This window comes from Eschrichtius robustus, chromosome 15 (genome assembly GCF_028021215.1).
Source record: "Eschrichtius robustus isolate mEscRob2 chromosome 15, mEscRob2.pri, whole genome shotgun sequence".
Taxonomy (NCBI): domain Eukaryota; kingdom Metazoa; phylum Chordata; class Mammalia; order Artiodactyla; family Eschrichtiidae; genus Eschrichtius; species Eschrichtius robustus.
In genome coordinates, this window is record NC_090838.1 from 57,116,633 (window position 1) to 57,129,775 (window position 13,143).

The 13,143-nt window shown below is 38.8% G+C and overlaps 1 protein-coding gene across 2 annotated transcripts in view; it reads left to right on the plus strand.

Annotated features, from left to right (window-relative positions):
- MEIS1 (Meis homeobox 1) overlaps positions 1–13,143 on the plus strand; it is a 137,456-nt gene that overhangs the window by 102,961 nt on the left and 21,352 nt on the right. For both annotated transcript variants that reach the window (XM_068564564.1, XM_068564565.1), the window contains exon 9: positions 10,005–10,081. In XM_068564564.1, coding sequence (XP_068420665.1) covers positions 10,005–10,081 — 77 coding nt within the window. The remainder of the gene's footprint in view (positions 1–10,004; positions 10,082–13,143) is intronic.

Consider the following 13,143-nt stretch of genomic DNA (forward strand, 5'->3'; position numbering starts at 1 on the left):
AACAACTTCTCACCAAGTGTACTGCTTTTGCCTCTCACTTATGGATACTTTATTCTTTCCACCAGGGTTTTTCCTCAATATTTAAGGCTGGACAGGGTGTCTGTAAAGGCAGTAACGATGACTGTCAACAGTCTCATTCCAAATGGTACCACTGTATTTCATCTTCCTTGTCTTTTCTCTTCATGGCTTCAAAACCCTTTCACTTTGATTTTTAAAGTGGAAAAGTGTTCTACAGGTTGGGGATAGGTCTCCTTTTAGCTGGCACGCTGTCAGCAGTAGCGGAGATGAGCTGCATGTAGTTTGGAAAAGATCCTTTACTTTATTGGAGTTTATTGTATAAACTGGTCATGAACTTTCTTTTCAGAAAAGTGGTCCAGGATGGTGTGCTATTGTTTTGTTTTATTTGCTGCAGTGAAATTCTTGGGGGAGAGCCTGTGTGTCGAGACAGTAGTCTCCTCTATTCTTTCTTCAGTCCTGTAAGATGGAGAACTTGAATTTTATTACATTGCCGTTGGAGAGTGGGAAGGGAACTTTTGCAACAAATATAAACCCAACGACAACGTAGAGCGGATTTTGGAGAAACTTTGGGGGAAATTACACATGCTAAAAAAGATAAACAGAATAACACAGGAATGAAGAACATGGGCTGCAGAACTAGGTTTCTTAGGGTCAAATCCCAGCTTCATCCTATTTGTGAGTAACTTAGACTCTGTGCCTCAGTTTCCCCATCTGTAACATCAGGGTAGAAACACTGATCTCATAGACTTGTTATAAGTATTAAACAAGTGAATACTGGTAAAGCACTGAGAACATTGCCTGATGCAGAGTAAACATTCTAAAAATGTCAGTTAAATAAAGTAAATAAAATCTGTACTGCTTTTGGGATTTGTAGAACTGAGTGAGAAGGATGAACAATTGTTAAAATGGGGCTACTAGTTTTCTGATGTTTATCTGAAGTCATTGACTTATAAATGCTAGTTCAGGCATTTTTGGGTGTCTCTAACTTCAACAGCACTCATTCATTCAGACAACAAATATTTATTGGGCACAGAACTGGGCTAGTTGCCTTGTAAATGGCAATAGCATTCCTGTGTTTTTATTAGTATTCTACTAAAATGAAATGGTTCCAAATGTAATTTAACTCATATTTGATTAAGAATCACAAACAAAATGAAAGCAATTGGTAGAAAAACACACAACAATTAATTTCAAAGCAGACATTTTAAGGCATATTGTAATGCAGGTGGATGGAAGAGCAGGCATTTGTTTCTATGACCCATAAAGAGTGTTCTCATATATAACCTACCATCATTCTTGTGTCTATACGCAACACTAGAAGAATGAGTAAAGTGATGGATGCATTAGTTTCCATTGAGTATCTTGTAGCAAAATTTCCTATTGCTTCCATTAACCGAACTGAGTTGTAGACACATACACATTAAGATAATAGCTTCTTCATAAAACGAGTAGTAATCATCATCTATATATTCATGATTAACTCATCAGGAATGAGTGGGATTGCTCCACCCATCATTTAGAAAACAAAATAATTTGGAAGTGAATTTTCTCAACTTGTATGTTATCACCAAGTTTCAAATCCCAGCTCTATTACTTACAAGCTTGTGTGAACGTGCGAAAGTAATTTGTCCTTTCTACGCTCAAGTTTCTTCATCTATCAAATGGGTATAATAGATGAGCTTCCCTCATAAAGTTTTTGTGAGGATTAAATGAGTTAATGCATGTGAAGGATTTGGAACAATGCCTGGTACATCCTCACTTCTTAATACGTGTTACCATTACTACCTCTATCACTCTTACTAATACTAGAAAGCTGCTATTAATAAAGTCCCTTTGGATAGACGCTGGAGGGAGAATGTGGGGAAAGGTCCTGGTGAACTAACTTTCACCTCACAGCTCCATCCCTGCCCCTTGATATTTGCCTGCAGGGCAGAAGCTGTGGGGATGTGGTGGAGGAGAGGAAAGCAGCAACTCTTCCTGGATCAAGGCTATTGAAACTGCAGAGAAACATTCAGTCACCTCTCACCACAATGGATAACTTTGTTCATGTTCCATTAGAATATGTTTTTGGTTTTAAAATGTTTACCTTATAAAAGGGAATGGAGAAATGGGAAAGAAACATCAGTGGAAGGGTAGCCAAGTGGAGAAACTCAGGGGAGGGCAGACCTGGCTACAGAACTAAGTAGCTGTGAGCCTTTGTTCATGTTTTGGGACCTAGGCAAGCCTCAGCTTCCTCATCTATAAAATGGAGCTAAGCATAGCCCCTACTCATGGGGGTCACCAAGAGTACATGCGATAATGCATGTAATGCATATGTCCTACTGACAAACGGTAAGAGTTCAAATGAGCTATTATTTAAAATGATTTGAAAAGGATACAAAAGTGAAGCATGGCCCCTCTTCCCACCCCCACTCTCATCCCCCTACTCCTCTTACCCTGTTTTTCTTATTGGCCTTTTTGTGTTTCCTTTTATAGCCATGGTTTCCTACTAAGAGAATCAATATTCAGGGAGTTCATTAATCATCATAACTGTTCAAAATAATTTTAGCACTCTTCATGAATTTTAATACTTTTAGGAGGAGGATATAAGTAATTGCTAATTTAGAGTCTAAATTTTATGTCTTTAATGCATATATTTAAAAATACGCCTGGAACGTATCTATAGCTACTGAAGAATACAGCTAAACATAGTTATTATAATGGAATTGCAAGCAACTTAAAAAAAATTCCCCAATACAAAGGACTATGAAATCCCTTAATGTAGTATCTGTTTTTTTCTATTTAGTGCTTTTATTTTATATTTAATTAATATTTACAAGAAATTAAAAGATCAGATAGGAAAGACAGGCGAGGCATTGTAGTATTAGCCTCTTATAATTAACTATAAAACAGTGTTTTCAGTGCTGTGTATTGTATAGTCTCATTAGTGCAAAAGTGAGGACTGTTACGAAATACTAGCCAGTGTTCAATTTTTCCTTCCACACTTATGTCATTTTCATGTGATAAGATCAAGTTTAGAGATTCCCACCTGACCTTCCTGCTTGCACACCTCTACTAGCAACTTCTGATAACTGCTGCTGGATAGACAAGCAATCAAATCGGAGGGCTTGTCTGGAAAATGGCTTGACTAGGCTTCAGAAAAAGCCAGTGCTGAACAATCAACGGAGCACATTTAGTTTGAGCAACTGGGTAATCTAGGAGCGTTGGTGGAGAATTAAGAAAAGAGGTTGAAATCCTGTGACTTCACTGATGATACTCCAAACATTTTTGGCTTCTTAGCCATACAGACACCACCGTTCTTCTTTTGATTCCAGCCTGTGTGAGGATGCAGGACTCAACTGCTGTGCATTCAGGCTATGCTCTTCCACTGCACGGTACACTGCTTTTGTAATGCAAATGAGAGGCACAAAGTGTCTCTTTGATAATGTGCAGTCAGAAGACAAAAAAGCATTCACTGAAACAGTAAAACTAATTCATAAAGCTGAAAGACAATAGGGAAGCATTATGGATTTTTTTAAAGGAAAAAAGTATCCTAGATCAATGTAATTGTCACAGTGTAAGCTATTCATAGTCAATGCATAAGGGGAAAAGGGCTGCAAGTTTATTTAAAGTGGCAGAAGTTTTTATAGGCAAAAAAAAATTGATGTTAAACAAATATAAATATATTTGGTTAACAGGCTTCTGCTTCTGCTCTTAGAGGTCACATATATAGCTGGTTATTTTAATTTAGACAGATCCACAATATTCCCTTAGTGACAAAAACTCAGTAGAAGTTTTAAAAGAACACAGAGATCCAATGGTTAAGAGCCATATGGTAGATTTTTTTTTCTTCTTCTTTAAAGGGAGTATCTCTCCATCACATACCAGAGTTTAGCTCAAGGTCAATTTATATTAATGCATTAAACTTTGCTGTGGAGGAGGCAAAGGGCTGGAGGAAAAAGGATAAAAGAAGTTCCGAAATTGTTCTTCCAACATATTCAGCCAAGCAACAGAACATTGCCTTGATAAGGGTGATATTGGACAGTTGCCATAATTCCTCCTGTTAGATCAGCTCACCCGGTACCTATTCCCATACCTTTTAAAGTACAGCATGTAACATTTTGCTTGAAAATTGCTTCCACCTCTATTGCTTTGTTATAGCTGTTTTGCAGTTTCGGTGGAGAGGCAGTTCTGTGTCACAAGAAATTACTAATCTGAGGCTTGAGAAGGGGCAGCGTAGCTTTCCATTATCTCACCAGTGAGCTCTGTACAGGATTATTTTCAAAATTTCTGTTGCCATTACAATGAGCTGTTAGAGTGGGCAAGGCAGTGAGGGAGGGACCATTATTGAAACTTGGTTACCAGGGTAGATAAGATAAAGTTCATCACTGTCTTGGCATCCACATTTGCAGTCAGGGGTGGAAAATTTGATGAAAGGGGTACATTTGGTCAAGGATATCATTCAGATAGAAGGTTGGACATTTTCCATCTGTGTGTGCTGAAGAGTTTCTCTTTTCCTATTAATGCTCATCTGAAAGAGTGGGTTTGACTGTTTACAGAAATAAGTTTTCTTCCAATGTATTGTAAACTTGTAAATACCAGATAACCAACATCAGAAACCCCCGTCCCGTCCCCATCTCAAGATATGAGATTGGAATTGGGCAGAGATAACTTTCTTTAGAAAATTGCCATTTTCTTTCTGTCACTTCCTATTCTCTCTGGCTGGTGAAAGGACCGTTCAGACTTAATTTTTACGTAAGCTCTTTTTAGATTTTTTTTTTAAATTTTTAATTTTATCTTTGGCTGTGTTGGGTCTTTGTTGCTGCGTGCGGGCTTTCTCTAGATGCGGCGAGCGGGGGCTACTCTTCGTTGTGGTGCCAGGGCTTCTTACTGCAGTGGCTTCTCTTGTTGCGGAGCACAGGCTCTAGGTGCGCGGGCTTCAGTAGTTGCGGCACGCGGGCTCAGTAGTTGTGGCTCGCAGGCTCTAGAGCGCAGGCTCAGTAGTTGTGGCGCATGGGCTTAGTTGCTCCGCAGCATGTGGGATCTTCCCGGACCAGGGATCAAACCTGTGTCCCCAGCACTAGCAGGTGGATTCTTAACCACTGTGCCACCAGGGAAGTCCTCGTTTTTTGTTTTTTTTTTTTTTTTTTTTTGAGACAACCTCTATTTCTGTTACACAGGACACATACTCTAGGGATCATTTTATTCTTTGATGGGGTTATTGAGCCATCACTGCCATCCGAGGTCATTATTAGAAGTCACACTGCAGATCTAGAAACACAGCAAGAGTGGCAAGCAGGGTCTAATTCAGCAAGAGACTGGGAAGAAGTCAGGGTGTTGATTATTGAAATCAGAATGATCATTTTGTGAGTTCTTGCCTTTAGCTCGGGTTCCACTGCCCAAGCCACTTGTTTTCCCTTTGAGTCTAAAAGCTCTTCTCTCCCCAGCGAAGCCCACCTAATACATGTGTGCAGGTTTAATGTTGGAAGGGAGGGTCAGCTTTACCCATACATAATCACTGTTTTATGGCTTTCACTCATTCCTGAGGTGTTAATGCAGATCAAATGGGAAACACTGGAGAAAGAAGCCTTGCAGCTACTGCACTGCCCACCCCCCTCCGGTCTCAATCGTTAATTCTTATTGTAAGATCTAAAGGTAATTTTGTTTACTCTCTTAATGCGTTGCCATTCTCCCAGTGGCCCTTGCATATCCTTTCTCAAATTCCCATCTTGATCAATTGTTTGCAAATAATTAAGCTTTTAAGAGATAATGGCAGGAAGGTAATGTACACAACGAAGACAAGGTCTCCTGTCACTGTCTATTGGACTGTGGTCAAATTTGCTTTGATATCCCATAGTGATTAGCTTGATTGGTATATCTGGCAAGTGCAATGCCTCTTGCCTTCACAAGAACCTACTGATGTTTCTTAAACCAGTGTCCTTGCCGTTTAGATGCCATAATAGCAGAGGTGTTCAGGAAAATGGCAAGGGAGACCTAGCCCTGTGGTTGCAATGGTTTGGAATGAATTTTCCATTTTCTTCCTAATATGGCACTCGTCTTTCTCTCTTTTGTAAAATGACATCTACCTTTGCCCTTCTCGTGGCCTCACTAGCCCTGTGGGCGGAACGCAACCCGGGCTTTGAATGTTTTCACAGCAGCCCTGCCTGGGGCATGTTGGGTTTTTGTCAAGTCATTTTTATTTTTTTAAGTCTACAAAGGAATAACTCATACTGTCCACAAAAAGCTTATCTAGTAAAGATGCATAGGATTTAAGATAGTTAAACATATTGGATTTCAGTTAAAAAGCCTACTTCTTTGTGAATTTTTGGCTGACTGTGGATTAACTACCTGAAGTTGTGGCTTTCATGTGATTCTAGCAATTACAGAATTTTTGGCGGGGGGGGGGGGGGGGGGTGGGGTGGGGTGGCGGAATTGAAAGTTTGTGGGACACCAGGTTCAAGAACTATGAAAAAAAGAAAAATATCCAGTCGGTCTACCATAGACAAAGGTTTAGGAATTTTGTTGATACCTTTTGCCCCCTTAACAATGACCAGATTATTGTGACATTTAATTTCATCCAGGCTCATTCATTTCTATTAAAAAAAATATATCCTGAACAACTGAAAATTGTTTAATGGAGACAGAGTGCTGGGTCTCCATAGCTTGAGGCTGCCTGGCAATTATGCTGCATGAAATTAGGCACAGTTTGTTCCAATTACTTAAAATCAGATCACATGAAAAGTGACAGAGAAAAAAAACGGTTAGAACTTTCTCATTTTATGATATTTAAATTCTGAAATCAGAAACTGCATGATGTAAAGAAACAACCTAAACTTGCACTGACAATTTGCAGGCCATAGATTGCTCTTTGAAGCTATAATGATTCAGGTAATTTTAATGATCCAAAGAGAGTTTTCCCGACACCCTTTGCATAAATAAAATGTGAATTCCACTTGCTTTCTAAGAATGGATGTAAAACTTGCTCACAAACAGGCATGCAAAAATACTCTTGAAAACACAGCACAAATAAATGACTGTGACAATTCCCAATTTTCAAAGTAACTAAAGGTAAGTGGCATAAATATTAATTTTTAATCCAGTTCTGGTCATAATATTAAGACACAACTAACAAGACAGGGCAAAAGGTGTTGCCATCCAGCTGTAGTGAAGAGGGACCATTGACATATTTATTAATTCAATTGAAAAGCACTGAAAGAGATTTCCAGAAGACCTGCAAAACTGTAAGCAAATCATATTACAGAAGATGTTATAGATTGGAAATGACTTGTGTACATCAGTGTACAGCTTTATATAGCAAATAGTGCCAACAGCTAGATGCTAAAATTTGCATATTTCAAAGTCAGGCTTTTATTACTCAAGAATTGCTAGCCTGGCTAACCTCCAGATGATAAAATCGAGAAGTTGTCCCTTTTTCAAAGTCTCATAGTTAGTGAATGGCAGCATAATTTATACAGTCTAAAAGGGTCATATGTAACTTTGTGCAATTCTTCAACTAGTGTAGACATAGAACTACTATATATGAAACCATAATTCAGTATTCAGTTCAGAGGAGAAAAGATTCATTTGGTTTGTATTGTGTGGCAAACCTTTATGAAGTGGGAGTCATGTTTTAAACCTTAGGGCAGTGTATTGCTTTTAGGTCGGTATCCAATTGTGAGATTTTGCCTGTGATGACTGGCATAATGGTGAGTAGGGTGATTGTCACCTACGATCTTTGCCGATTATGGAGGTGACATACTTTCATTTGAGAAGAGTGGGTAGACATCACTTTTAGGAATGAAGTAAGGAAAGTTGTGTTGTGGATCTCAAATTGGATTGTTTATACTTCCTGTGGGCTTTTAAAAAAATTTGTATTTTACATTTTGATGTTGCATCTGAGTGGAGAGTATCTGTGTATCATGGCAAGTCAGAGCCATTCCTTTGTTCCACTGATATTTACTGGTTTTCTTTATGTGCAGGTCTGGGCTTTAAGGATGGTGAATGAGAAAGGCGAGGGTGTTAGAGATGCTAAATGAGTGAGAAGAGACGCATGACCAAGGAAAGAAATAATCAGAATGGGTGTTTCAGAGAGTGATGCTTGCTATTAGAGAAAGAGGGGGAAAAACTGGTGTGAGAGTGATAAGGTGGTCTGGTGGGGAGTGGGGGGGAGTAAGGCTTGGCATTTGAGCTGAGACCTGACAGTGACCTTGGAGCAGGAGCCTGAGGGTAGGGACCAGCCTGGTGTGTTGGAAGAACACACCAAGTGGCTGGACAGAGGGGTGTGGTGGGGTGAGGAGAAGAGGACGCCCATCTGGGAAGTGGGCGGGGCTGGGTGGTGGCAGGCATTGCTGGGCAAGGTGAGCTGTCTGGAGGTTTTTGAGGCGGGACAGGAATGGAGATTATGAAAGCCGTTTGCCATATCCTTCTGTCATGATGTGGCTTAGACACTGGATGGGAAACAGGAAATGTCCCTAGGTCGTGTCTCTGCGGACTGTGCCTTCCCCTGGCCAGTTTCCTCACCAGTAAAACAGGAGGGACAACAGATTCTATTTATGTCCCTCAAAGGGATATAATGGGGATTAATTACCATTCTGTCTGTAATATACTTGGAGCTCTTTAGAGAGAGGCACTATATTCCGTGAAAGCAAAGCCTTATTCTAACTGTGTATTTATTGATTAAGTGACAATCAAGACACAATGCTTATGGGGAAAATGGCTACATCTCTGCTCTCCACAAATCGAATCCCATGTGTATAGATATAGAACATATTTAAACTTATATGTAAGAGCATTGAAGTGGTCATTAACGAGCCTTCTTAGCATCTAATCAGACATTATTAATAAGATTGAAAGCTATGTTAATTAGCATTCAATAGACCAGAATTGGTTTCCGATGGCACATATAGTTAAATGGAGAGTTGGGGGTGCCCTTTCCCATTCATAAAGAGAATAGAAGGTTGACTATCGGAACAATTATTATCTTGGGAGAATTTATTGGGGTGCAGTGTTTCAAAGTAGCCCATGTCACCAATGGATGGAAACCATGCCCCCAGCTCCTCTCCCAGGCTTTAGAAATGTATATTTCAAATTTAGATATAGTTGACTATTAAACAGAAAGTATCTTGCCAAAACTAATCTTAGTAGAATTCTAAACATCTTACAAGAGGTATAGGTTTCATTTTATTATTTAATCCTGTAATATTTTTTTATCCACTCTTAACTCCTGAGGCTTTTTCTTCGCACGCAAAATGTGCTGGTCTTTGACCTTATATTGGCCTGTGTTCAGAATCACAGCATATGTTGACATTCAGCTAGGGAAATCAACTTGGGTAGAATTTCATTTGTTTGTGCTTTGCAGAAGAGCTAAAATGAATAGTGTGTTGTTTTATTTTTAAATACACCCACTTTAATTTTGATATTTGCATCCAGCAACATGGTGTTTTGGGAGGAGAATATCATGTTAACGAAGTGCTTAACTCCCGGGGACCTGAGCTGAGCTTGTTGGTCCAGATGATTCAGCTTTAAAAATCTGTGGTTCTAGAAAATATTACGTCAAGGTGGTACACTTTTTTACGCTCAGAAAGAACTTGTTATTTTAATCCCATAAAATACAGTGAAGATCCTACTGAATTTTGTGTTTGCAACAAACAAACCTGTTAAAGAATAAACTCAGTATCAAGGTTCTGCAAGTATCCTAAGTAGCTATTTATACACTTCACTAATCTTGGTAATTGGCTTGTCTTTTACTGCCATTAATTAGATGATGTAGTATTCCATTAATAAGAGTGACACACCTCAGCATTTTTACCTTTAATTATAGACCTCACTAGACTCTTAGGTTATTGACAAAATAGCCTAAATATTGCCTGAAGTACACATATTTTTTTTTAACGAGCATATGTGTTTATTATTGAATCCCTCGCACCTAGCATTGCACCTGACATGTGATATGCACATTGTGTATCCAAAGTGTACGTGCACAACCTATCTTTTTTGTCCTCTTTCAGCACCCTTACCCTTCTGAAGAACAGAAAAAGCAGTTGGCACAAGACACAGGACTCACCATCCTTCAAGTGAACAATTGGTAAGTAATTTGGCTTTGTGTTTACACACAATCTGCTTCCCCCTCTGGCGACCTGCAGCTAATGTTTTGCATTAAGAAGACACACCCAGTTTTCCCTGGTGGCTTGTTGATCCAAAGGTGAGAACACAGTGTTGACTGGTGGGTGAGAGCACTTGCTAGTATAGAAAAGAAAACAGTGTATTGCTTTCCACCTCCTTTATAAATTGACAAATTTTAGGCATAGTATATATTAGTGTTTAATTCACGTTCACTATGGCTCTGTAAATGTCTCTCTCTATGACCTTTTTTTTTTTAACTTTTAAGAATAATCAATAGAAAGAGTGATATCCTCTTTTCTATGAAACAAGAAAATCCACTATCACATACCTGTCAGGTTTTAAATTCGCTGAATAACTAAGTTCAGTTAGAATTTGTTAGGGATGTGCATTCCAGGATGGGCTCTCCTTTCTTCTTATCTCCCTATAGAAAAAAGAGAAAAAAATGTATGTTTCTACTTTGAAGCTGTTCAAAACTTGATGTATCTCAAGAGCTGTGCAATACTGTTTCTAAATAAATGTGTGAACTCCTGATTTGGGGGAAAGCTGAGATTATGTACCAAGTACCAGACAACAATATTCTGACTTAATGTACAGTGGTGTGGCAAGGAGCCTTTGAGGAAGTATGATTTATTACACTTTGTGAGTGTGCTGAAAGCCAGGTTCATACAATCACCCAGAGCTAGTGTCATATTTGAAGGGTATCAAAATCCGATCTCCTCTAAAACTAAGCGTCTAATTAATTGTCCTAATATTTTTAGATTAGTGTTTATGATGAGGAAACCTTATCCTCTTTGAAGTAAAATCCAGAAAAGGCCCAAAGCCTGGTTGGGGAAAGAGGAGAACTGAGAATGCCAGTTTGCGGACAGAAGTATTTCTTTCTTTTCAATAAGTGTCAAAAGATTAATATTACAGAATCTCTGATTACATGGCCTAATCCATTTTGGTGAATAACTTTGTTCTTGATGTCCATTGCACCTACATTAACAGACCCTTCTCTGTTAGAGAGTCTGGGAGCCTTTGGGAGAGATTTCAGATATATAAAGCCCCATTACAGAAAATGTAATTTCTGTCAATATAATCCCATGTATTCTTCAATTTAGTATTTTAGAGATAACAAGCTACTTACAATATATTTGCCTTTGGAGGATTAATTTACAAAGTGCACTATCTTCAAGACACAGACAGACTCACATAAGCATTGCTTGTAAGGGTTATCAATTTCTATGACCTTACGGCAGCCTTGGGAGATCAGTTTTTGCAGCCCTTTTAGTCAACTGGATCAGGAGCCAACGGAAGACATACTATACCTGAGTGTGTTACTAGGAGTCGTGTGGCTGCTGAGGTTTTTTTGTTTGCCTGTTTTTACCTGCGGCTGTATCTTAATTTTCAAGACTCTGGATACTATATAATTGAACTTTGTCTTCCAAATTGTTCTGGATGATATTATAGAGCAGACCATCCATTTTGAAGGCACACCTAAATTCCTAAACATTTTTAAAGCTAAACTGATGGGAAGGCAATTTGAATACATGGAGGCTCTACAAATATCTGTTTCCCTGGGAAATGTTCCACTTTGAGGGCCAAGGAGTGGCTGGCTGGCTTTCATTTAGGACGGCAATGGGCTGCCATTCAGGTGATCTACCACAGAGGCCGTCTCTCCTCCTCCTCAGTGTTGCTAGAAAGCTCCACCCACAAACATCGTTACCAGAGAACAGATTCCAATCCAAGCCGCTTGCCACAGGTAGAAGACATGATGGGGTATTTCCTGTGGCCCCCCGGCCAGGCAGGCATTCCTGTGACACCAAGCTGGATGCAACTGTCGTTTCCTAGATTCTCTGTGCAGTGATCACAATCAGACTGCCTCGGTTTTGCAATTAAGAGGGGGAAAAAAAAGGACTTAAAAAAAGTTATAATACATGCCAGATAATAATTCTTCAACATAGATGCAGACTTTGCCCTAAACTTCACACTGATACTCAATTCTGCACAGGCACATAACTTGAAAATCACTTTTACTTATTACGTGGGATGTAAACCCAATTCTGTGCTCATCTGGCACCGTGTAATGTTCATGTGCTCTCGCTTCTGTGTATGGAATTAGAAGTGACCTATGCTTGCACTTCATTGCTGAGCATTTGGCAACTGTTTCAACTCTACAGCAACTTTGTTTGTGGTAGAGAGTTACCCTCCAGTAACTAAAAGTTGTAAGAGAAATTGTTTCTCTTAAGTTCGGTGAATAACGACATTCCCACATTTGATTTGAGTTTTTAACGGTATATTAATTTTCATCCAGACCTTCACCTTTTAAGGAGCTGATAATAGATTTCTTTTTCTTTGGGCTTTGAGTTGGAAATATGATGGAAACATGGGGAAACCCAGACGGTACTGTATTGAAACCCAAGATGTGAGAGAATCTTAAAGATGGCAGACTTGAAGATGAAAAAAGCACAACTACCAAGTGGTTTTCATTTTTCTTTATTGTAATAAAAACATTACACAGAGTCTTTTTGACAGCCTGTAAATATTTTTCCTATATTGAGCATCAAGCGTAAGTTACTTCATTCTGGAAATAATAATTAAAAAAAAAAACAACAAAACACTTCACGAGTATTTTAGCTTTTCCCCTTCACTGCATTTAGACACAACATTTAAAATGTGTTTCTTCCTTTTTGGATTTTTAAAGACTTGTTAACACACATGTACATTTTGTATGAACTATGAGTCACTGTTGAAGAGATTTAATAAAATGCTGAAGGGCGGGTTGGGTGTAGATCACTCATAATTACTGGCAGTAACATAATGTATTGAAATACACAATATGAAAGTGAAAAATATAAACTCATGTCAGTTGTTAGCTTGTCATAGAAACCCTGGCTGATGCAGCTTGAAGTTAGGTTTTGACAGAAAAATGAGATGAGAAAAGTTTGGTGCGTTGTAACATTCTTTCATTCCATCGCTGAACTAATTTTATGCGTCTTTAATTGACATAAGTAATATATACTACTTGCCTTGGCTGAGTAAGGA